The sequence below is a fragment of the Parasteatoda tepidariorum genome, chromosome 3 (assembly GCF_043381705.1).
Source record: "Parasteatoda tepidariorum isolate YZ-2023 chromosome 3, CAS_Ptep_4.0, whole genome shotgun sequence".
Taxonomy (NCBI): Eukaryota; Metazoa; Arthropoda; class Arachnida; order Araneae; family Theridiidae; genus Parasteatoda; species Parasteatoda tepidariorum.
Genome location: NC_092206.1, coordinates 1,041,284 through 1,068,708, shown reverse-complemented (window position 1 = coordinate 1,068,708; position 27,425 = coordinate 1,041,284). Strand labels below are relative to the sequence as shown.

Here is a 27,425-nt window from a genome sequence, read left to right as displayed (position 1 = left end):
ATGGAATATTTATTATATCAAGCATTACATTAGTATATTATAACAACTGGAAAAAAATATGAGACGCACTGTTGTTTTTTAATAATGATATGATTGGCACGAGGGTAATACTTTTATATTTAGGCATCCATTTACATGGATTTTTATTCAGGAGATTTTTTATAGACTTCCCATATGTGTATTTATTTTTAACGCATTGCATGATAATGTTAACCCATTGATAGAGGAGCGTCAACAAATGCAATCCGATTAAAAGCAATAAAGCTGTATAGAGTATCACCTGAGTAATTATAATTACATATAGAATATTAGAGTGGTTTGGCGAGGGATGCAGACATGCCAAATCAGTTCCATATACATAAAACATGTGATCAATTTTTGAAACAAAAAGAAAATTACAAGCAAATAAATACACAATTTATTTTCTATACAATGCAAAGTCCTTTTTATGAACACTTTTTTATCCATTCAACCCTGGATGAGTAGTTATGAAAGACAAGTTTATGAACAAATGTACAACAAGAGTGTTTGGAGGAGGAATGAGAGACTATGTGGAGCCGAGAGAGGAAGAACTATTTTCGGATGATTTGTTCCTTCGTGGGTCTTCGGGTGTCCAGACTTTAGCTACCATGACGCTGCCGTTTGGGGCACCTGCTTTCTCACTGGACCATGAGAGGGAGTGACCAGCCAGTGGTACATAACCAGTGCCTGCAAATATTTGTTGCATAAATAATCAGGTTTTCTGGAATTATTCTTCGATACATATACCGAGCCAATGAGGGTGACACCCACAGTGGAACCAATAAGGTATTTTAACTCAACATGACCAAAACCAGTTTCGCACTTTTAATGTATGTTTGGAAGGGATTTATCTATCCTACGCAACTGAAGGTTTCTTAGAGATATCCCGATCTGACCACTAGGAAGTAAAACCAGTTTACGAAGGGGCCATTTTATAGAAAATGTAGCAAAAATAAAAAAAAGTAGTAGCAAATGTTGATGGTCTTATTGATGGTCTTATTTACTTGACAACAGCCACAGATTTAATTCACAAATATATGATAAATTACTCTTAAAATAGAATTTGGGCACAGCTGGTCATATATGGCAGTACTTTTACTTTCGTTGCTTGTACCGCCGGTACAAGAAAAAAGTACGCACTTTTACTTGTATTTCGTTACTTTTTAAATTTAGTACTTTTACTTGTACTTTCGTTACTTTTTTTGCGAAGAAGTACAAGTATTTGTAACGGAAATGGCGAATGAAATCGTTACTTTTTTCTAAAGCTCGGTGAGCTTTCTAAAAAAAAAATTTAAAAAAAAATGCTGTCAAAATACAATTATTTTGCTAAATGAATAAAAATATTAATTAGGAAGTTATTTTCATTCATTTTATTCATTTTCGAGTTTTATGTTTCTGTTTAATACATTTTAAATAAAAAATGTTGGATTTTGTTATTACGTTTTTCAATTTTCTTTTTGAACTCACTAATAACACATTTTTGTCTTAATACATTTTTTACTAAATACATTTTTACCTAGTACATTTTTTACTAAAATTATGTTTATGCCCGACCTAGTCAAACAACGCCCAGTCAAATCTCTAAGAACTTCGGAACTATTTGTGCTACTGAAAACTATTATAATTACTATTTTAACTCTTGAAAACTCGAAGGTATTAATTTAGCCGCTGATACTAAAATTCGTTTACAAATTTTAATTATTCCGTTAGGCAGAAATGTTCGGAAAATGATTTTCTCGCATGACTTCAGCATTAGCCATTGTTACAAATAAAACTGTAGACTGTTCTGTTTCAACTTATACTGCACATTCAATTATTTTTTACTAGCTCAAAGATCACAAAGCTATCTGAAACCCCGTGTTTGCTTTGTTTATGTTTGTGCTTTTAAAACGCGTTTCTATAGAGTAAAACAATTTTAAATCAATGGTAATTTAAATAAATAAAAATAATAAACTAAAAATTAAAATCAATAGATAAAATTTCTTTTTCGTGCAAATCCATAAAAAGTTTGATATTAAAATTATATTTGATTTTAAAATTATATTATACGATTATATTATAAAATTATATTATAATATTCTTCCGAATTTAAAAATAAATTAATGTCCATAACTTTCAAAATTAAAAATAATTAAATAAATAAAACCAATTTTGCAAAAACATTGAAGAACATAAGAATATTATTCAATAAAATTTTAGATTACTTTGAATTTTCGATTTCCTAGAAATGTACTTCCTAGAATCGTTACTTTTTTTGTTTAGAACTTGTACTTTTACTTGTAATTTTCACTCGTTACTTTTTAAAATAAGAACTTTTTACTTTTTACTCGTTACATTTTTTTAAAATACTTGTACTTTTACTCGTTACTTTTTGAAAGTAACGTTGCCATATATGCAGCTGGTTCACTTTTTAAATAGTGTGGAGCACAGACTTCTTATGAAAAACCGAGAAGTAGGAGACGATGGCGTTCTTCTGATATATATTATTTTCTCCAAGCGTACTACTATAAACTACAAAAAATAAATAGTGAAAATACTTTTAAAACTACTTTACCGTACATAGCTCATTAATCAGATAATGTATAATTTCGGAGGGAGTTTTGTCCCCCAAAACTACGCTACTGGCCGAAATTAAACAACAACTGAATGCGGATGAATATCAGATACATTTTGTGATGCAAAATGATTTATTATATATATGTCTAGATCTTTGATTTGCCATTTCATACGTTTACTCAATTTATTTAGAATTTCCTTATAATTCGGAATAAGAAAGAGAATAAATGATTCATACCAGAGCTTTAAATATTTTAGACAAAAAAAAAAAAAAATCAACATTGGATTCACAAATTATTCCGTAAAATTTCAAACACTAATAAAAAAAAATAAATAAAAAAATATACAGATTACGGAATTTGGAAATAAGCATTAATTCGAAAGAAAATTTGGATTTCCTGAATTTTAGAAGTCCTAACGGGAGAAAAAAAACAGAAATATGCAATTTCGAAGTAGACATTTATTTTTAACAATAATTAGAAGAAGTTAGAATTTTAGAGCTCCCTATAATTCTGAAGAATATGAGTAACAATGAGATAATTATTTGCAATTTAAGAAAGCATGGAAAAGAAAATTTGGATACTTAAAACTTTTGCTCTCACATTTTTTTTAAAAAACTGTTTGACGAATTCAACAAAACAGTTTTCACAGAGTGTTATAATTATTTATTTAACAATAATTAAATAACGTTTTACTCAAATAGTTTTATACAGAAGAAAAATAAATAAATTCGATCGATTCGGACATACGATTAAGAGATTAGCCGTGAATTGAATTTAAAGATACTCAATTTTTCAGCATTCCAAAAAGGATTACATTTAGCTACAAAATGATGAGTAACTCTCTTATTATTCATAAATACTTTGACCAGTAGAAACAAAAAAATTCTAATAGTGACATATTTTTGAAATAACTGCCAATGGAGTACCTGTGTAGTGTCTCTATCCTCATGGGTTCTTGAAACGTGGGATTTGTTCACGTTATCGACTGTTCCTTCCATTCTATTTCGAGTAAGCTAAGCCCGTCAAGTATCCATTCTCTTAAGTGACACATTCTATGTTCTTTCTTAAATATTTCCATTCTTTTACTGTACATTTACTCAGAGACTTAACACAAAGACAGGCAAGAAGCCAAACAAACTAATTATGCATCGAAGTTGCCAGGTACACAAAATACGGTTACAATAAAACGCATAAGCAAACAAGTAATGAATTAAAAAAAAAAAATTTAAGTCAATTCCTATTTTGAACAAAGAAAATTTTAATTTTAGTTACTTTTGATTAAATAATTAAAATTTTTCTCCCATATAAAATTGAAATTAAATTTAATGAATGAATTAATATTTGAAAAAAAAACTGTACTAACATGCAAGTGACTATAAGTTTAAAAGGAAATGTATTTGAGTGGATGAAGTATTTGATGAGCGATCGAAATTTTGAAAGAGGATGTATATAGGGAGGCTGTTAACTAGTAATAGGTATTGAATAATATAATATAAGTTAAGTGAAAGAAGTATACGAGATATTTCAAATCATTCGATACAGCACTTGTGCTTCCTTAACTCATCGTTAAATAACATTCGAACTTACATATGGACAGAAACTTAGCTCAACTTTATGCCATTTTGCTGATAAAGATTAGATAGGTCACGTGTGTGGGTATGGGAGGTCTTCTTCAACCCAATCGCATTTCAATGAGTGTCACATGACTTCTGTTTCGCCAATCATCATACTGATGATGGTGTGATACCGAACCTTATTACTGTTTTTTTTTTTTTTTAAATTTTATTATGAAGGATCATTTTTTTTTCTCACTATTTCAGAAACTGAAAATATCAATAGTCGCTGTTTCTAAGCTGAAATACAAATGATGACCACATTAAGATTCTATGCAAAATCTTAATTATCACCATTTATTGTTTTTGAGCGGCTGAATCACTTGTTAACGCTCGTGTATCAATTGATTAAATGAGACTAATATAAATTCAACGATATGTTATATAAATATAGAGTAATTATTATATGAGTACATTATAATAATAATACATCTAATTATCAGACGCACTTATAGTGTTTTAATAATGACATGATTGGCACGAGTCAATATTTTTCTATTTAAACACACATGCCATGGGTTTTTTATAGACTTCCCATGTGTATTTATCGTTATTGCATCACAATGTTAACCCATTGATTGACTAACGCAAACAAGTCGCGCAAAAACAATAAAGCGCTGTATCACCTGAGTAATTATAATTTTACATAGAATCTTAGAGTAGTGCGTAGACATAATATATAGCCTGTAAAATGCAAATGATGAGATTAGACGGAGAGAAAAATAATTTTATTTTTATACTCTGAATAAGGAGTTGTGTTTACTTTTTGTAAGTATATTAATATATAGTATATATTTGTTAATATAAACACTTAAAAACTTAGGCAGAGCATTCGTATCTTCGATTGATGGGGTGGACCAATGGGAAAGCGAAGATGACGCAGCAGCAGACACCTGGAATTTTTCCCACCACTTCCTATCTACTCACGGACCTTTCATCGATTACAGCAGAGGCAGATAAAATGGGAACCCGAAAGCACAATTTTCACCTTTTGGAATTTTGAGGGTTTTAATTCGTCTTCGTGTACGGAAAAATTATATTTTTACTGTAAAAAAAATACGTTAAAATGAGTGTTTACATGGAGCGCAACTATTGCTAAAAAATAAATTGACTTATAAATTGATTATTTAATTTAATATTTTGTACAAACGTTACTGTAAATGTGGGTTAAAAATTCAAAAGTAATGTTTTGAGTAAACGATTCTAGATGTTGTTTGCTATTTCAATTTTAAAATTTCATGGTGACATAAATAAAGACTATTTTCATAGAACAATTTGTTCCACTGAAATTGAGTGAAAGTTCTTAAAAATGTTATTTTCTATATTCAGTCAAATCCCGCTATAGCGAACTTTCAAGACTCCTAAATTTCGGTTGTTCACTCTATCCGGGAGTTCACTGTAAACCATGTTCACTATAACGGGGTTTGGCTGTATTTCGTTTATAAAATATTATTGCGCAATTTTTTTTTAATATTTTTTATTTTATTTTTTTTATACTTCAACAGGAGGTAAATAATAGACTCAATATTTTTTCTTTCTGATTTTAAATTAAAATTACATTTCTATTCTAATTATTTCTAATGTGGGCAATGGAAACACACAGTTCGTTCTTAATAAAATCCTTGTCGAAAATGAAGGTAAAACACATATAAAAATAACAAACGAGATCATTAATCGAAAATGAAGAAAGTCTCGCACGTGAAAGAAATCGAAAACGGGGTAGAAATCTTGCAAATAAGGAGGTGAAAAAAAAAGCATCGGTTTTAATATCAAACATGTTTTGATGTCTCGTTAAAGCTTAGTTTAGATACTGAATAGTGCTGCTCATTCGATGTTCCAGTCCCGTATGATAAATGAAGTTCCGCAAACATTAATCTTGCGGAAACACTTTTATTCTTAAACAGATAAATTCAATCAATGAATTCACTTGATTTTGATTAGCGAAAAATTTAAGTTCAAAATCTCATATTTTCACTTTAACGAGTGCCTAAGTAGGTAATCTGTAGATTATCTAAGGAATTTTTTGGCACTTATACCCTAGTTAATCTGCTCTAGATAATTGTTATACTGTGTCTCTCCGAATATGATGTTAAGCAAACCTAAAAATTATGTGAAAAAATACTTTTTTTTTTAATATAATACTTTTCATATCCCATTTAAATGGTGTATGTAAATAAAATACAAAAAAAGTTTGCACTAAGTTCACGTGCCTTCACACCATACGTTAAATATTTTCCCTTCTGAAAACTTTCATGTTTTCTAGGCATCGTCTGTAAAGTTAGCTGTTAAAGGTTCTTTTTTTTTCTCGAAATAAATTTTTCCTGTATGCTTTTAGTTGTGTAATGAGGATACTTTTATTTTAATTTTCAAGTCTCTGTAAATTGTATTAAATAATTTTATAGTTTCTAACCGCATCTGTGCTTTGTTAAGAATTCTTAACATTCTCTCTGTGCTTGATTGGCATACTTAAGAATCCATGCTAATGTTAATACTGTCTCAAAAAAGAATAATAAATAAAACTAATAACTTCACTGATTTCGTTACGCATCATATTTTACTGTACCTATAAATTTCTAGAGCTACAACAATCGTGGTGGTTATACCGATTAGAGTAAAAGAACGTGCGTCAGGTTCTTGGCAGAAACTATGGATGCAATGAAACACCTGTTATAGCTGCACCAGTGGCGTAGTTTTAATATATGTTCGAGGGAGTTAAAGGTCATATCTCTTTCACGTAATAAAGTATGTATATATATACATATATATATACATTTAGATTACAAAAAATAACTTTTTTATATGTACATCCTATTTACCGTACAATTCATTATTCAAGTAATATTTAATTTCGGGGGGGGGGGGTTGTCGCCCGAACCTTCCCCATAACCACGCCACTGATTGGAACACCACTTTGGTGTTAGGTAGTTGACACCATCTTTGGTGTCAGATACGCGAACATTTTTTACAGTGTAGAAAAACTGCTTTTTACACTTCAGCGGTAACACGTGGAAAGTACAAGTATTTTTCAAAATTAGCTGTTTTTTTATATTACTAGGAGGCTTCACCCCCTGCTCGCTGGCGCTCGCCAACCCCGAAACTGCTTTCGCAGTTCATTTCGGATTGCTTCGCACTCCGATGCTCGCTTTGCTCGCTCATTGGCTACGTTCTTAACGTCTAGCTTTTGTATACTTTTTTGAACACTGAAGTTCCGAAAACTTTTCACTGTAGAAAATTCTAAACCTGTGCATTTCAATATTAATTTGAAATTCCAAACAGTTCACATATTTTTACTAATCACACTATTCTAAATTTCAGTTGTTGAGAATATCATCGGTTTTATTGATACATACGTACGTATTAGCGTTTTATATAATAAGATAGATTGTTCTATCCTTTGAGAAACGTCTACTATGCATTTAATATATGAGTAGTAGGCTCCACCCCTTCTTCTAGTGACTAGGTAAACTTATATCGTCTGCTCAGCAATCCATGCTCGCTTCGCTTGCTACAAAGTTAAACCCATTTGAAATTAAAATTTTTCAAATTTATTCCTCTTTAGAATTTAAATATTTAGTCAACAATAAGTTGTTAGAACAAAAAAAAATTAAATTGGAACGAATGCAATAAAAAACAATTATTACTTTTAAAGTAAATTACTATCTCAACTTCGCAAAAAACACAATTATGAATTTCTGAACTTTGAACTATTATTGAAAAGCTGTCAAAATACCATATTAAGAAGTTATTAAATTAACAAGGAATGCACTTATTAGGGTCGAAGCTGCATAAGTATCATTAAAACATAGTACAGAACACTTTGTTTGTTGATATGAGCGCTTTTAACCTTTTCAATGTTAAGCTCGTAGTTTGCTTCAGCTTCTCGTTGCTCACACGAAAAAGGAATTTTCATTCAGAAGTTTGAAAGCTATCACGTTTATGACAGCTCACACGCTTGAAAAGCCTTTGCTACCTCGCTTCGATACCATTTTTTTGTCGCTCACTCGAAAAATAGATGAGGTTGCCGTGTATGGAGATGGCGTCATAACTTACGTGTAGGAGAGTAAAAAAAATGAAACAAGCATCATTTTTCAAATATTATTGCTTTTTTTAAAAAAAAGAAAAAGAAAATTCTTCTAATATACTGACCCCTGTGGCATTGTATGATGACTTTTTTAGGCTGTTCAGCTACTTGGCTCTGTAGTGGATCGGCAGGGTGCCTTCCAGAATTGACTAGTTCACTTAGAAACCCTATGTATCCAATGGCCAGTCTGAGTGTGTCCACCTTGGAGAGTCGTTTCTCGTAAGGTAGGGTAGGTATGTGCGCCCTCAGTCCTTCGAAGGCGTCGTTTATGGATTGCATGCGGCGTCTCTCTCGAAGATTTGCGGCCTGCCTCTGTTGGACTTGTTGTTGGACGCACTTCCGACGTCTCCTCTGCTGCCGACCCCCGACATTCTCCTGATCGGCGTAGGGAGGCGGCGAATCGAAACCCCGTTCCAAATGCTGGAGGAACTGGCGATTGACCAGGTCCAAATTATCCATTAGGATCCCGATGGTGACCGCCGGTATTTGTGGGTCTGACCCACTTTACGAAACACCTGAAATCATTTAAAAAAAACTTTAATACTGTAAAAGAAAAGAACACATTATTGCTCAGCGTTGAAACCACAATATCCTTGTACTATTATAATGCGGTTAAAAATTTCTCCGACCTTCATAATATGCACTTCATATTATTAGACTCACTCTACGCAAAATCTTAAATGATACAGACTCGAATGGATTTAGTGCATCAATAAATTAAATGAGACGATATAAATGTAGAGCATTTATTATATATCAAGCATTATATTAGTATACTAATGAGATTGAACTGTAAAGTTTTAATAATGACATGATTTGCACGCGTTTATATATGCAATACTTTTCTATTTATGTCATTCGGGAGAGAGTCATAGGTTCGCTTGTATATTTAAACATTCTTTTTCAAAATTTTCAACTAAAGAAAAAAAAATAACTAATAATAATAATTTAAAATTTAATTTCCTTTTTCTCTTTCTTTTTCTTTAATTTTATTTTTATATTTATATTTTTTTCTTTTCCTTTGACACTTCCTTCTTTTTCAAAAGAAAAAAAAAACTTATTTGCTCTTTCTCCTTCATTAAAAAGAAAAATAAATAAGTGACAATTATTGTAATTTCTCTATCTTAGTAAAATATTTCTCTCCATCTTTTTTTAAACTAATAGACTTTCTTGTTTTGAATTCAATTTTAGGCTTTTGACGAATTTCATATTCGAAAAATTATATTTAAAAAAAAAAAAAAAAATTTGTTTATCCNTTTATTTAAAAAAAAAAAAAATGATAATAATAATTCTCCATTATAGTCTAGAATTTTTCTTTTCCTTTCTAAATTTCCCTTTTGTTTTTCTTAAGTGTTTGAATGCTTTCTACTTTTATAATTTTTTATTCTTACCTTAAAAATTTTATATGTTGTTATTTTATGTGTTTTACCTATGTTTTATGTATGTTTTGTCTGTAGAATGTTTGTTCTACTCTCGTGTGCCCTGAATAGGGCGGGACGAGGTACAAATAAACAATATACTTCCTATTAGTATTTATTCTTAACGCATGACAATGTTAACCCGTTGCTACACGAACGAGTGAAAACAGTCACGTAAAAACCGGATTATTCACCTAGAATCTAATAATATGGACAGTATTAATATTAAACCATGAGGACCGGAAATTCATTCTTCATTTTGATATTTGTGTCCGTTAACTGTTCGAAATATATAGGGATCTCTTGCATTTTTAGTTATTTGCTTCCATTTTTCGTTTTATTTATTTATACATTTAAAAAAACAAATTCTTCAACTTTAGGCCTTCTATTAAAGGGGTAGAAAAAATGTTAGGTGAGAGATTAAAGTATGAAGAAGTGAAAGGAATTAAAAATATTAATCTATAATTTCATTTATATTAAAAGCGAGCGTTCTTCCTACGAGGAGGAAAAAAAGTTATCACTAAATTAGTATTTGTTAACGCTACGAAATCGCGTACAAAATGGAAATGCACATTCTGACAAGCTGAAATAATTCCAATTTCATATTTATTTTATTATTCGTTGATCTTCCCGGTATCTTTACATTATTAGATTAAGCGAAACACGTTTTTAGAAGTTTATCCCAAAAGTAAGAATGAACTAATTCATTTGACATAATGCAAATATATTCGATTCCGTAATAGTCAACATTTACCACAATCAAAAAATTTTCCGGAATTCCCTTTCGGAAATGCAATTGACAATCAAAGAAAGACTCATTTTTTTCTTCTTATTCATTAGAGTTCTATTATTATCTAATTAGAAATCTTCTATAGTTTAATTTAAAACAATGACTAATGATAAACTACCTAGAATATATTATATACAGTCAACATGGTTTATAGTGAAAGAGTAATCGAAATGTTCGAGCCTTGCTATACATATGGAATGTTATTTTTTGCGGAATATCAAAAGAAGAGAGTAAATTGGATAGTATTTTTTTCATTCATTTTCTAGTCATTTTTGAAATTTCTACATATAATACACTTATCGATTTTTAAAACCATCTATGTCATGGAATGTAACAATAAGCATTTTTTCATGTTTACTTCTTCTATCTCAGTCAATAAAGGCTATCCCTAAATTTTTTTGTACGCAAGGCGAAGAGTTATAAAAAATAAAACACATTTTTTGTAACTACATATTATATTTTCATACCTGCCAACTTTTATGCATTTGGCGTAAACTCTTATTTCTATATTTAAAGTGGTAATAATATGAATGCTTTCACTATATTATTTGCATTTATAAACTTAATCTCTTTGACTACCACTATTTTTAAAAAAAATAAACATATATATTAAAATGTAATACTCCGCATATGCTTTTTCAAAATACAGCTTACGTTTCTGCCTAAAAATGTAATTTGAATTCCATCTTACTACCACTGGGGAAAATCATCCTCGAAAGGATTAAAAGTTGGTAGGTATGTTTTTTAATCATACTTTCAGTATCAGGAGTTAAAAATTCTTCATTTTACTTGTTGCCCAAATTTTAGCACAAATGGAGTGGGATACACACGCAAACAAACTTTTCATGTTATTAATATGCATAAAAAACCTAAAGGGGAGAAGACAGTAAAGCGTGCTTTAATAATTTTTTTAATATTTTTCAAACACATTCGTTGAAAATTACTATTTGGTTAGTTGCTAAATAGTTTAAAGTAGTTTTCCATCTGTATTTAATATAGATGTAGTACATGCTTACAATTTCTTTAATATTCATGTTAAAAATTTCAAATCTTACATAACAGTCCTGATATGATTTGTTTTATTCAAAAATATTATTGCAGAGATAGAAAAATAGCACAACTTTTGTGTGAACAATTTCATAAACTAAGCAATTTTGCAATCGTTTTATAATCTTTTAATTTTAAGTAAAATGCTTTATTCTATTTTGCGTATATTTGGACTAGTATTGATTATGTTTGCAGTACACAGAAAAAATATTTATAAATTTTAAATTTCAAAATATTATGCATTTTGCACTAAGGTGCATATTGTATTCAGATACTATTAGATTTGATACATTATACAAGTTTCAGATTCATTTAGCAATTTGTGCAAAATTACAAATTTAATTTTACAATTTACAAAAGTGAGAAGGAAGATAGTCAATACGATAAAATAAAATTACTAACAAAAGAAACATCTAATTGATATTTCATAGAAAAAAAGCAAACGATTTTAAAACAAGACTCAAGCCAGTTCTAGCTTCAGCATTTTTTTGTTTTTTTTGTTTTTTTATTCATTTGGCAATGATTGACTGAGTGTAGCTCCTTATTCTATGAGCCATTTGAAAAGAAATTTTACTATATAAAAATACTTTAATTTTTGTTGAGTGCGTTTTATAATTTAAACGTTTCTGCTCTATGTGTTCTACCAGCTATGAAATATTTTTTTAGTTATAGTTTAGTTACTGTTTTGTTTATCGTATAAAGTTTAATTATTTGGTGAAAAGGGCGATGCCAAAGCTTTAAATATGGTGGTGAGTTTTCGTGGTGGTGATTTTGCCAGTTACGTTTTTTTTTCTGAATAAATTGTTCATGATCGCTGATGATGCAAGAAAGAAGTAATGAAATATTAAAGGGGTGAGTGCATATTTTGTTTTCATTCAAAATCGAGTTTTATTAAATTTAATTGTTTCATTGCTAAAAAGTTCTTTCGTTTTTAAATACTTTCTGAGTGTTTTATTATCGATTGCTTTGTCAATGTTACTTTATAGTGATCACATTTTTTAAAAAATTTTTTCTTCATTTCTATAATAATGCACTCTTATTAGCAATTTCAGCAAACACTGTTATATACACGGTTTTTAAGTTCTGATTTATATTGTTTCAGTTTGTAAAATAATTAATTTATTTGCACATTCTTCAAAATTTTAGGTTTCCCTTTTTAAAAAATTCATTCATTTTTAAACAGTTAGGAAATTTAAGTTTTCATAACTCAAAATCGTGATTTTGAAATAGCAGTTGTAATTTATGTACTTTCAAAATTATTATAATGGTTAAATTTACAATATCAATATTATTTATATTAATTTTAAAGTATTAAATTTTTTTAATAAATATTAGGTGTTACAAATTCTTGTTTTTTTTTTTCTGAGAGTGACCCATTCAATAACGCCTACTATTAGAATACACATGTGATTCACTAAAGCACGCAAATTTATATATATATATATATATATATATATATATATACATGGATNTATATATATATGATTATTATTATTGTTATTGTTGTTATTATTATATACATAAATAGATAGAGAGAGGGGAGGGGGGAGAGAGGCCATTGGGGATGAAGGAAAAGAAAAAAATTCATAGAAAATTTAAAATTTTAAGATTTATTAAGTTTTATTTACGTATGCTGCCGGTACATGAAACCCATAATATAAAATAGAAATACAAAGAAAAGGAGGAGAGAAATAAAAAAAGAGAAAAGAGAGGGAAAAGAAAATAAAAGTTATAAAAATTGAAATTGAAAAATAATTAAAATTATTAAATTAGAGAAATAAACACCGAAAAGATTTACGGATATAATAGTAGCAGCTGATGACGAGATAATGACTATGTGTTGATTGTGAATTCATTTCTTAGCGAAACAATATTGGACGATGAATTTCATTCACCTCTGCAATTGCATTTTTTAATATTTTAGAGGAAAACTTAATAAATAAACTAACTGTTGTCAAAAATGAAAAATAATCATTCTCACTAGACAAAGTTGTGTATCGAGTATTATTACAAAAAAAATACGTTTTTAGTGTGCAGTCAAACCCCGTTATAGTGAACATTCAAGGGACCGAAATTTCTGTTCACTATAACCGGAAGTTTACTCTATTCGTACTGCAAACCATTTTAACTCATTTTTTCTTAACTGTTCCATTTTTTCGACACATTATTTAAATAAATGAGCCGTAAAAAGAAATGATTAAAAAACAATCACAAGAAATGTGCTCCCTTTTATGATTCTTCGTTTTGCGTACAAAAAAATGGATGCCTTTATTGAGGGATGGGAAAACTGAGAAGAAGCAAGGCCACTCAATCGATGGAAATCGGTATTTGTATTTTATGTTTCAAAATTACAAAAAAAATGTAGAAAGAAAAAAGAGAGTCCAAAAGTTCATACTCTTCTTTTTTGATGGCTCACTCTATCCACATAAAAATAACATTATGATGAGTGCAAAGGCACTGGAGTTAACATTTCGTTCACTATATCCGGGAGTTCCATATAAAACCATGTTCATTATAGACAGTATTTAATCACTGCTGATTTTTAAAAATGAACTATACTTAGCATATATTTATAGAAATCTCTTAGGCATAATTTTAAGCCGACCGGCCTCTGGAAGTGCAAATTATTATTCAATAATCTTTTTACGAGCTATTTCTGCGAAAGTAAGATATGGAAGTGCTTAATAATTACTCATTTCTTACTGAAATTTATTCGTATTTTATAATTTTTTTATTCTGAATCATAATATTTATTAATGTTCCTGTAAGTAACTTGTATGATTAAGTAATAAATATGGGTAGAAACATTTAAAATAATTAAAAGTAACTAACAATAATAATTTTAGAAGTTAAATTCTTTACAATAATTCTTCAAATACGTTCAAGTTAGCGCAAAATGCTTTTAAAATTAGAATTCAAAATTTAGATTTGCAACGAATATTCGGTATTCGGCTAGAAAGCCGAATAATTGAATTGATCTGATTTTAAAAAAGACTGAATAATTCCATGATTACTAAGCATCTACATTTATAATCAATTCACTTGATATATTTTAAATGACAGAGCAATTAAATTGTAAGTGCATAAAACCAAAATAAGTTTTAAATATATTGCATAATTTTGTTTTAAATATTAAATGCAAAATAATTTTTGATTTAATTAAATTATATTAATTTTATAACTGAATATATCTTTAATGAGCCTTTTATTTTAATTAAAGGGTATCAATATACGTGAAAAATATATGAAATGACTGCTATTTAAGATTTCAGTTTCACTGATTAAATTAAAAAAGAAACACTTTGAAACCAGGAGAAATAGGGAAATATTTTAATTTTTTTTTTCTTTATAAAATTTGAAAATAGCGGAAAAAGAATTACTTAGTTCATAAAACACAATTGAACGCATAATGTTGTACATTTTCTTTCATTTTAATAATAAATAAAAGAAATAAATTATACTTTTCTTTAAAAATTGCACACAAAATGTTCTAATTTATAAATAAAATAATAAAGCTGTTCAAATTATTATTTTTAAAAGCATCTTTAAAAACAAATATATTATTAAAGATAAACACCCACCAACAAAAACTCAAGTTAGTGAATATCACTAACAGTGATATGAAAACACTCACAACTTTTTTTGATAAAATAATTTAATACTTAAAGGCCGGATATTAAGTTTAAAAAAATTTAAAAAATAAAATTTGTTAGCATTATGTATTAGTAGCTGAGTTCTTCCTTAAGAAAAAAAAAATACAAACTGTATAAATACATCAACAAAATGAAATTTGCAATTGAAACACTTATTGTTAGCTAAATATTCGGTAATCGACCCAACTACTGTCTCCCAGATAACACCAAATTAGCGACTGTCACGGAGACGCATTTGTGAAGTCACATGTGACCTCTGCGACTTATATCCGACGGTTTTTGAGGGTTACCATTGCGTATATAAAACAGACTGCATGGTGTCTAAGAATTTGTATTCTCACATGTAAATAAAGGCAGAAAAGAAAAACACTGCAAAAGATAGCAGAAAAATACAAGCAGAGCTAGATTTTATTTTAAAAGTTAATTAGGATGCAAAAATTAAAAGTTCGTGGAAAAACATTACAATAGATTTCAATTAAATTATTAGGAGTCTTAAGGAATTCATGTTCTTAATGACATTAGTTAGTCTTCATTAAATCACTTCATTACAATCTTTCTTAATGACAATAGTTACACTATCGTATTGAGTTAAAATAATCAAGTGAAATTTTAAAAATTGCCTGAAAATTGAACAATTCTTTAATTTTGTTAACTTAAAACAAGAATGACGCCTTTGAGAAACTATTTGTTCAATGATACATTCATTATGATAATACAATTACAGAAGATACATAATTAAAAAATGTGTATACAGTCTAACCCCGCTATAGTGAACATTCAAGGGACCGAAATGCCTGTCCACTATAACGGGGATTTCACTCTATCCGTACTGCAAACAATTTTAACTAATGGTTCTGAACTTTTTATTAAACATTATTTAAATAAATGAAACACAAAAATGACTGAAAAAACAGTCACAAAAAATGTGTTAAATTTTATTTTTTATGTCTCTTCGTCTTGGGTACAAAAAAGGGAGGGATGCAAGGGCGCCGGCAGCGGGGTGCAAGGGGGTGCACTTGCACCCCCCTGGCTTTTTTTTAAAAAAAACAATTAAAGAGATACAGAAAAATTTTGTTATAAAATTTTTTTTATTAAAGATATTTTTATGGAAAAACAAATAATTAAGTAATTATTGAAACATAACAATTAAAAAATTGTTTAATCAAACAAGAATTGTAATCGTCTTGTTTGCTGTCCAAATCTGTTTTTAACTTTTTCAATGAATTCTGAGCTATATTTTTATATTATTGAGCTATATTTTTATACTATATTCTATATTTTCAGATATCTGAGCTATATTTTTAAATTTCATTTAATAAAATGTAAATAATATTATATTTTCTATTAGTTATTCAGTTTAACAAAGGTGTATAACACAAGCTGACTTCTCGCAACTGTAAAACTTCATCAACACAATAAATACCGATGTTAAGCTTGCACAAACACGTTAGTATTCGAAACTACTGTTTGTAGTTATTTGTGCTTCAAAGTCAGTAGCTATGCCAGCGCGATTGCCTCTGGGCAAAATTTGTAAGTACAAGAAATTCGTTCTTTTTTTTTAAATATATTGCTAGAATGAAGAAATGTATCTTGAAAAAATGAACAGATGAAAGTATATGTAATAACAAAACAAAATGTCATAGCAGAATATTTTAATATTTTTTCGGGGGGAGGGGAGGGTAGTTTGTTAGAGGGTTGCACCCCCTTTTATATTATTTTGCCGGCGCCCTTGGAGGGAGGGCCTTTATTTAAGGATGGGAAACTGAGATAAAAGAAGTAAACAAGAAAAAATGCTTACGTCTACATTCCACTCTAGAGATGGTCTTAAAAAATCGGTATATGTAGGGGAGAGTGGGGTCAATTGTAACATTTTTTGCTTAACTATTTTTAACTAACAAAAAATCCAATATATTATTAGTATTAATTGACAGACGAGTAAAGTNATTTGTTTAAACAAAATTACTATGTTACAATATAATATTCTAACACCAAAAAAAGTACTTTCGTAGCGTGAAAATATCTTTTGTGATATAACTCTTTCAAAAGTACATAAAAATGGTTGCCAGCAGGGGTGTACATGTAGATTTATTAAATACACCTTGTGCGTCACGTAGGAACCGAATCTAGAACCCGACACTCGAAATATTTGCTCTGTTACAATCGTACCCTGTTACAATTGACCCCACTCTCCCCTATTCTAAATATAAAAGTAAAAATTTCAAAATGACCAAAAAACGAAGGAAAAAAATCAGTCGAAGACATTGTTCATACAATCCTTTTTTTTTTTTAGGTTCATTATAAATCTGCAAAAAATAACATTATCACGGGAGTGAACGTTTTGTTCATTATATCCGTGAGTTCAGTTTATACCGTGTTCACTATAGCGCGGTATGACTGTAGATAATTTTTTCAAATGGGTCGTGAAATTAATTTCGCATAGTTATTAAAATTTAACTAACACTGCTTTGTGTGTCCGTCCTGCATTATAATCTCTCTTTTTTTAAATATTCTTTTCGGGCAATTCATCACTCATTTTTCCTGGTGTAAATTTTGTCTTCTGAAAATTATGCTGTACAAAACATAGCTCATAATGAAGTCAATAAGGGTTCATTATTGTTTTTTTTTTCAAATAAATGTTGTTGTACTTTCTTTATTTGTGAGTAGAGACGAGAGCTATATTAAATTTTGTCCACATCAACCGTCCCATCCCTGTCAGGAACATTCATTTACTAAGTTCGTTTCTCATTAGCAAAAAAGATAGCAGCATTTCTCTTTCTTTACAGTCGACGTTTTATTATTTTTCCAAATTCCGTTTTATTATTTCCCCCCCCCTTCCAAAAATAGTCAAAAGATTTGGTTTCAAAGAGAAAATGCTCAATTTTTTTTTATTGTGCTATTTCTGTAAGGTATGAGTGATAATTATGACTTTTTATGCCTATTTACTAAAATTTTTTGATGTGACGCCTAAAATTCTAATTAAGAGGTTAAAATTGCACTAGCATTACAGCCACATTGGAACAAAAAGAACGCGAAACTTTATAGGCGACCTTTCAAACTTTGATATGGAATAGAAAAGATGGAATATATATCGCTATTTCTTTTCCTTCTATTTTAAATTTATATGTTATCAATACGTGCATCTTTGAATCATTATTCAACTAAGTGAAGTAACAGATAGATAAAAAATCATCGTTTTTGTTTCATTCGATTTTCACAAAAATGAGACTGTTTAATGAGGCTATAAAACGAATACGTACCTTTTATAGAAGGTAATCCAGTTAAGCAGAAGTGGTGCGGTTCAATTCAATTAGGCTCACTGAATCAAAATTTTGGAAATATCTCCCCTTTTACCGAAGGACCGCCTATCACCACTAAGAGCGCATGCGTGACTCCGCCTACTAGAAGCTCCTAATGATCCACCTCTCCTGTCCCTCACTCCAGAAAGGATCCTTTATTGACATTTAATGTAAATGGTAAAAAAATACAGGAATAAAGAAATTAAATATTAGTTATGAGTCCTTTATCACTGGGCTTGCTGGCAAATAAAATAAGATCTCTTTCTGAGCTTGGAAAATGACAGAAATCGCTGTCGTTTCTTCTTCTCTTTTATTCCTTAAATCAAGTCATAAAGTTGTAACTCAAGTGAAGTAATTGGATCATTAAAGTTATTCTATAACAATAATTTGCAAGTTGCCCCAAAGTTGGTGAGAGAAAAGTATGAGAATAAGTGGTTTACTAGTGCAATGTGATAAATGTTAGTATTTTGTTTGTTTTGAAGTGAGTAATATAAAATTTCGTCAATTTCTTGCTATTTCACAGCTCTGAAATTAGCATTGCACGCTAGCTTGGAAATAAGAATATCAAGAATAGAGATTTTTTGTTTCACCCGTATATTCACTTCAAATAAAAAGTGTATAAATTTTTCAATTACTAATTGCAATCGCAAAATACCATCTTAACTCCAATTTTTAATTTTTTAAGTTTTATTTCCCCATTTATATAAGGGTGCTAAGACATTTTTTTTTTCAATGAATATATAACATAATTCAAAAAAATGTTATTTGAATCTGAAATGACGAAAAAAGTAATTTTTTAAAAATTTAAATGGTAAATAAATAGAACACATCAACTAAAATCTAAATGGAATTACGTTACCGCTTTTTCAGAGTAGTTCTTATATCATTACATTGAAATTAATTAGTTAAATATCTGGAATATTCCATTAAACATTTCATGCAATATATCAAAAACAAAAAAACAACATCTTCAGACATATTTAAACATTATAGATCATTTAAAAATAAAAAAAGGGATTGATTAATTCATTTATGCTATTTTCAAATTTCAAGGATATGGCTCAATTGTTATACAACATAATTATTAAACAAAATTGTTATTAAACAAAAATATGCCATTGTAAAAGTATGCCATGGTATGCCATTTGCCATTGTTGTTATTTATGCCATTGTAATAGTTAGGCCAATTGTTATAAACTGGACACGGGTCACTTTTTATTAAAATGTTTATTTATCATAAGATATACCCTGTGTAAATATAGAGAATTTTTAAAAATGTGCATATAATTAAAGTTGTATGTAAAATATTTTTAATTCCCTTAAAAAATTCTCTAGATATGGCGAAACACGTAAAAAGTAAATTTAACAAAGGGGTCCAAACTTAGGACTCATCTTCGACCCAAACTATTTCCTAGATTGTGGTTACGCCCTATATTTTGAGAGAAAAAAATTCAAAAGGGTGACAAAAAAAAGTATTTATTGGGAGAAAGCAAGTCTTTGTGTTTGATTTCGTAGTTTAAAATATCGTCGGCACTAATAAATTAGCATACTTGAGGTCACTCCCTTGAATCGACAGGGTTGAGTCCTAGAACGTGAAGATCCAATGAGGCAAACCGGGTTCGAATCCCAGCGATGGCTGGTCGATGCAAACCCGGCCCTCACCAAACGCAATGCTGACGTAAAATATCCTCAGTGGTAGATGGATCACGGGTTAAAGTCTCCTTGCTGTCAGGCTAACCGTGGGAGGTTTTCGTGCTTTTCCTCTAAATGTAAAATAAATGCTGGTTAGTTGCCTCAAAAAGTCCTCCTCGAAGTCAAATTTTTTTCCGAAACTTGGTCCAGGAATTTCCTTGTCTTGTGGATTGGGTTCAAAACCACTGAGTTGAACATCAGTAGTCGTAAATTCAACATTTTGTCGGCTGTTCAACAATGGTTATGAAATAGAATTAGAATCTTATACCAATTAATCTAGCATCATTTGATTTTATGATAGTATAGTGATTTTTTTTATCTTCTCCTAAACTAGGGGTGCACATCGTTTTTGAGCGAAGGTCCACTTGCACAGCACGTAGATTAATGAAGGGCCGCACGCATATGTCATGTCAGCGGCAAATATGATAATTTTTAATCTAAGCACCAAATGTTTCTATCAGTATGAACTTATCACATTTGAAAAAAATTAAATACTTTTAATTATTTGAATTTATTTAAAACTAAAAACACGCACACACACACACACACACACACATATATATATNTCTATATATATATGTAACAGTCGGCGGGTCGCATGTGGCCCACAGGCCATAGGTTGTGTACACCTATCCTAAACGGTTTAGTACTATTTCTTCATTAATTTTGCTTTTCAGTACATTATTTTTTTATTTATTTATTTCAAATACCCTTAATTTTAAATTATTATGGAATATAAAAAGGCGAATTTTTTTTATGTTTTCTCTAAACGTTTAAATGGGATTTCTCTAATACTCTTACTTTATAGTACATAGCATTTATTTTTCATTTCGATTAATATTTATTACCAAAATTAATTAAGCATCATTGGTATCAATAATAGTTTGACTTTTTACATTTCTTTTAAGCGAATGAGTACCATTCCTCCACATTTTTTTTTTTAGAACACAGCTTATTTATTTTATTTTAATTTAGACGCATTACCAAAATGAAGCCTCATACTATGACAATTTTTTGCGTTTCTCCTATACGGATTTAATCTATTTCTCCATTCATTTTGCCTTTCAGTACATGATTTATTCTTTCCTTACTTCAATTACTGTTGATTTTAAGCTATGTAATTTTATAGATTAACATTCTAAAAGATAACTATAAATAAAATAAACACTTGGTTTTAAATAACTTTATAATAATTTAGCGACGTCATCCGAAGATGTTATCATGTTCATGCTGATAATTGAGTTGATCTGACTTATTAAAAAAATTATTAAATATTAAAGAATGTGCGAAAAAACTTTTTTTTCAATGAGATCTCTAAGAGCGAGTAATAAGCACTGATGTAAAATATTTAAAAGAAAGAAAATCGTTTGCAGGTCTGAGTTTTCTCAATGACCAGTTTAAACCCCACGAAAAAATTATTTTCTACCGAACGAACTGATTGGAAATTTAAAATGAATTTTAGGATCGAAAGATAAATTTGCTCCTCGTAAGCGCTGTCCAAACTTCAGAAGAAACGGTAACACACACTCCATTTTATTTTTATAGATAATACTGTAAGTGTAATACTAGTTCAAATGTTATTATTCTTTTTTTTTTCCAAAGGTTAGTACAATATAGGTGGTATGAATGAAACAACCGATTTTCTGAATCGTTTCCTCGCGAATGTCTTTAGTACTCACAGCCGAAATATGATTACCTAGAAAACATAGGGGGAACAACGTTATTTTATAATTAAAATATTTCAAATAGTGATAAAAGTGAGTTTTCTTTTCCCCTGATTAAATTCAAATAAAATATGTAACAGAACAAAATTTACGGTTTCATTCAGTTTTTGAAACTCTTCGAGAAATATTTCCCAGCGATCTACTTTTACTTTTTTTTTTTTAAAAGAGGATTTTGTTATCATGCCACCCTGTCACAAAAAAATAAGTAAATCCCCTTTACGCAATTTTTAAACGGCAGCATTCTCTGAAAAATATGTTTGAGTAATGAATCTTGAAAGGATTGATTGCCATCCTATGAAATTGAATCAAGTTTCCGTTTAAGAATTAGACTATATAGTTTCAACTAAGCGGTTCATTCAACGTGGTTACCCATCTTTTTAAATGCAACCCACTATTTTATTTATTTATTTTTGTCAGTTCAAGCGGGAAATTATAGGAAGAGGGGTCATTCCTTATCTGTAGCACAATAGGTTAAACGCGTTTCAAGTGGGCGTTTTCGTTTTAAAAAAAAAATTAATAAATAAAAATTCATCGTCTTTTCACATGATAGATTTTGAAAGTTTTTATTTTTACTTTTAGCAAAGAAGGGATAAATGACCCCAGGTGAAAAACACAGAATTATAAATGCATATGAGCACCCCATCTTCAAACTTCTGTATCACTGTTCACAATGTATGATTAAAAATACAGGGTATGAATGTTGAGGTGGGGGGTAAGGGCGCAAACAGGATCACGTGACCTGAGCAGTAAATGGGAAATGTATGACAATCGATTAGTTCCGCACGCGGTAGGGAGCAAAAGAATATAAAACACAAGGGGGGGATGTGTTATAGAGAGACCCCCTCTTTCCGCTGCACTGAACATTAATTGGTAACACCGTGACGCACGCGCAGACCATGTCACGAAGCGTGTCGCCCACGTGGGCCTGAACACTATTAAACACTGATTGCGGGTTTTGCCCCATTGTACTTTTTTCTTCTTCTTTTTCTTTTAATATTATTCAATTAATAGTTTTTAAAAATTGAAACATTTTAATGTTTGTCCATAGAATGATACTGAGGCTGCTATGGAAATAAGAAGTAGCTCTATTTGAAATCTCGTAGAGCCATTAGGGAAATTATTTCCATTGACAGATTATACTTAATTATTTCAATGACTTTGTACTGCACATAAAATACAGTCCCTGGTTGAAATATTAGATGCACTCTATGTAAAATCTTAACTACTTGACAGCTGTGTGTTGTTTTGACTGTTTGCACTTGCTTACGCTCCTGTTTCAATGGGTAATGCAATACCTTGAAAATAAATACACGTAGGAAGTATATAAAAAATCTCCTGAATTAAGGCCCATTACATGTATGTCTAAATATAAAAGTATTGCATGCAACTTCGTTCGAGGCATGTCATTACTAAAAAACTGCAATGCCGGCTCAAAATATCCGCAGAGGTAGACAGATCATGGGTTAGAGTCCCATTGCCGTTAGGCTAACCGTGGGAGATTTTCGTGGTTTTTCTCTCCACGTAATGCAAATGCGGGTTAGTTCCATCAAAAAGTCTTTCACGAAGGCCGATTTCTCCCAATATTCGATCCAGGAGTTCCCTTGTCTTCTGGATTCTGTATAAAATGACATGACTACGGAACTGAGCATTAGTAATTGTAAACCCAAAATTGGGTCGGCTGCTCCACGACGGTTATAAAATGAGAAATTTTTATTTTTTTTTTAATGTCACTATCATATTGAGTTATATTGTTTCGCGACACTGTTCAAAACAAGAACGGGGGCAACAACTGAGTTTTGTCTCATTTCGAAGTTTTGTCTCATTTCATTCATTGTTCATTTCGAGTCCTGTTTAAAAGAACATTAAACAAATACTAAGAAAATAATATTGTGTTTGTGGAATGAAAACGATCAAATTTTATCCGCTCGCGTATCAAGAAAGATGGACGATACTTAATTAATTTTATTATTATTTTTTATTTTATTCTATTTTCAGTCATTTCTTCGTTTTATCTCATTCTATCTTGTTAAAAACAATTGCTCAAATAGATAAATATTAAATAAATAAGAAATTAAAAAAAGTAATAACTTAAATGATCGAAAATTTTCAAACTAAGTAAGTCTATGATATTTTAAACAATGCAGTTGAGAATTTTTTTCTTTTTTTAATAAAAACTGCTTCCTTTTTGCTCCAATTCATAGAATATAATCACGATAACATTAAATTAATAATTCTTTCTTCATTTACTTGAGTTATTTTTCGCATTCAATTTTATTTGTTTTGATCACTTCAATCAATTGTGAGTGAAGCTGATTCAATTCAATTTTGAGGCAAATATTTTCTGAGAATGAAGTTGTTCGATGGAACTATTCCGCATTTGCGTTACGTGAAGAGGAAAACTATGATTACTTCCCACGGCAAGGAGACTCTAACCCATGATCCGTCCACCCCTGAGGATGTTTCACGGCAGCACTGCGGTCGTTGCAAGTTCGAATCGACCCACTATCGCTGGGTATTCGAGCCCCGTTCACGTCATTTTAAGGCGAACTCTCTATCCTCTGAACCATCACGACTAAGGCATTGTAGATATACAGAAATACAAGCATGTTTTAAAAGCAATGCAAAGAATTTTTAGCTTTCTTTCGAACTCAAATTTGTACTATGATGTCTTGCACGCCAACATAAAAAAATCCTAAATAAAAGCCATAAAAATCCTGTCAAAAACTGCTCTTTTTAGAAAGCTTAAGTGAGTTAAAAAAAAAAAGTATAAAGGTATTTTCTGGCAGATTAGTTAATGATGTAGAATTTTGGAGATTTTTTTTAAAAACATTTTTTCGGGAAGAAAAAACAAACTATTTACCAATATTCAAGTGAATTTAAGCAGCATACCAAATTTTAGCTGTAGAGGATCATTAGCAGTCGAGTCATGTAGCTAAACAGATTACTTTGAAAATCGCAGGAAAATTTTTTGAATTCACAGACGATTCCAGTTTAGATTCCAGTTTTTAGGTTCCAGTGTGTGTTTCCGAATATCATTTTATAGTTATCGTCAAATAACTGTGAATAAAACAAGTCAAAAAAGAAGAGAAAAAACAATTCAAAAATTTTGTCCTCTTAAAGATAGTGACCACAAATTAATATTTTTGTTAACAACTCTTGTTTATTTACTTCAGTCTGAAGTGCTCTTTTGGAGGGGAGAAAGCAGCAGCTGCGGAGATTATGAATAGAACACAATAAGTGTGTCACTTATTATCCCATTATCTGTCCCCCCGCCCTCTTCTGAAGTGGTGGTGGAAAGGAGGGGGAGGGAAGAGAGAGAGAACAGCAGGTGTCATAAGAAGTGATACAGGTAGCAATGGATGACGCAGGTGTCATATCAGATATCATATCCAACAGTGGAAAAAGGCTTGTAACGGAAAATAAAATGAAATTTCAGTCAAATTTTTAAAGGCGACACGAGGGTTATCATGTAATGTCCTTTTTCAGAATAACCAAAATTCGGGATTTAGGTTAAAGTACATTTGTCTATTCTCCATACGAACCTTGCAAATGAGAAGAAATATTACTTTTACTTTTTTTAATAAACAACATTACTTTTCTATTTTTCATTATAACTGTCGTTGAACAGCCGACTCAATTTTTTGTTTTTNGGGGGGGGCTTACGAGTACTAATGTTCAACTCCGTAGCTTTGTAATTTTGAACCCAATCCAGACAACAAGGAAACACCGTGATCAGGCATTAGGAGAAATTTGTCATCTTGGAGGACTTTTGGATGGAACTAACCTGCATTTGCGTTACATGGAATGGAAAACCACGAGAACCCTCCACGGTTAGCATGACGGCAAGTTGACTCTAACCCAAGATCCGTCCACCACTTAGTATATTTCATATTAGCACTGTGGTCGGTGCAAACCGAATGCGGAATTCGTATCGACCAGCCATTGCCGGGATCGAACCCGGTTCACCTCATTGGAAAGCAAACGCTCTATCATCTGAGCCATCGGGGCTCATAAAATTTTCCGTCGAGGCGGAGGAAAATTTTATGAGCCGCAATGGCTCAGGGTATCAAAGGCTGTAAGTTTTTTTTTTTCCGCCCCATACTGCCACACGTAACTACATTCTTGCAGCTTAAAACAACTCTTTAAAAAGGACTAAATGTCGCTGTCGGAAATCAATGTTTTTATTTTGAAGTAATTAGTTAAATAATTCAAAGAGTTTCGAGTTCAATAATGCTTCTAAGATAAAATTGGCAAATTTCATTAATTTATTAAAATCTTTTTCCGTCTTTCATAATCAATGGTTCTATGCGAACCGTAATAATAGGTTAAGAAACAAAAAGTTTCAAGTTTAATTTATTTTCACATTATGACGTATACTGCCGAAATATCGAATAATATGCCATTGTAAACAGTTAGGCTCCATTTTTTAAGCTGCATCCTTCATTTCAATTCTGAAAACAGTGTCAATACGACAAAAAATTTGGTGAAAAGCGTTTGTAATCAATTTTTTTAATATTTAAAAAAATATACTGCTGGAAAATTGAGAATTTTTTTATTGATTTTGATAATCTTTTCTATGGGGAGAAAAATTGCGCCTTATTAACTATCGATTTTATCGACCGGATGATCCGTTATGTTAAGATGCAGTGGTCGGAAAAACTACATTATTTTTGTAGTCAACTACAACTACTTTGTTGCTACAAAACTTAGTTAACTACGACTACTTTTTTTATAAAAAATGTAGTGACTAAAAGTGACTTTCGAAACACTAATTTAAGGTACCGATCTTGGCTCGATAAATTAATTCATACCTGTGTTCAAAATGGTTTTGAATGAAAAATTAGCTTATATTAAACCTGAAGATTTATTTATAAATATTTAATCACTAGGAGGCTTCGCCCCCTGCTCGCTGGCGCTAGTCAACCCCCGGAACTGCTTTCCTCAGTTCTTTTCGGATTGCTTCGCAATCCAATGCTCGCTTTGCTCGGTCATTGGATACGTTCTTAACGTCTAGCTTTTGTATAATTCTTTGAATACTGAAGTTCCGAAAACTTTTCGCTGCAGAAAATTCTAAACCTGTACATTTCAATATTAATTTGAAATTACAAACAGTTCACATATTTTGCTTAATCACACTATTCTAAATTTCAGTTGTTGAGAAAAGTAACTGTTGTAAGTTTTGTTTTAAAGTCTTTCCCACCAGAGGGCTAAAGCCATGTGTTGTAAAACAATATGAAATAGTAGTCTGCCACTGAACGCCGGATGTAAAGCATCGGCTTCGATGAAGATAATTTTGTATTTTTATTCTCTGAAGGGCGCGCCACCCTAATAAAATGGAATTTGTAAAGTAAATGTATATACAGTCAATTCGCTATAACTCGAAGTACGATAACTCGAATATTACTATAACTCGATTTTTTTATGAGGTCCCGACCCTTTTATCTTCAAATTCATGTTAATTATTCTCGATTACTCGAATTTTACTCCCTTTAACTCGATTTTTTTTTGGATCTTTTAAAGCAAGAAAAAAAA

The 27,425-nt window shown here is 30.4% G+C and overlaps 1 protein-coding gene across 3 annotated transcripts; it reads right to left on the bottom strand.

The window, feature by feature from the left end:
- Positions 1-395: 395 nt before the first annotated feature.
- Positions 396-25,089, bottom strand: LOC107442446 (pancreas transcription factor 1 subunit alpha). Of its 3 annotated transcripts, none has more exons than XM_016056021.3 (3): positions 24,783-25,089; positions 8,339-8,788; positions 396-708 (listed from the first exon to the last, which is right to left on the bottom strand). In XM_016056021.3, the coding sequence occupies exons 2-3, from the start codon at positions 8,730-8,732 to the stop codon at positions 548-550; spliced, it is 555 nt and encodes a 184-aa protein (XP_015911507.1). In that variant the 5' UTR covers positions 8,733-8,788; positions 24,783-25,089; the 3' UTR covers positions 396-547. The 3 variants fall into 3 exon arrangements, with proteins under 3 accessions (XP_015911507.1, XP_015911506.1, XP_071034266.1); XM_016056020.3 differs by having other exon boundaries at positions 24,754-25,088; XM_071178165.1 differs by lacking the exon at positions 24,783-25,089 and adding an exon at positions 18,439-18,625.
- Positions 25,090-27,425: the final 2,336 nt, after the last annotated feature.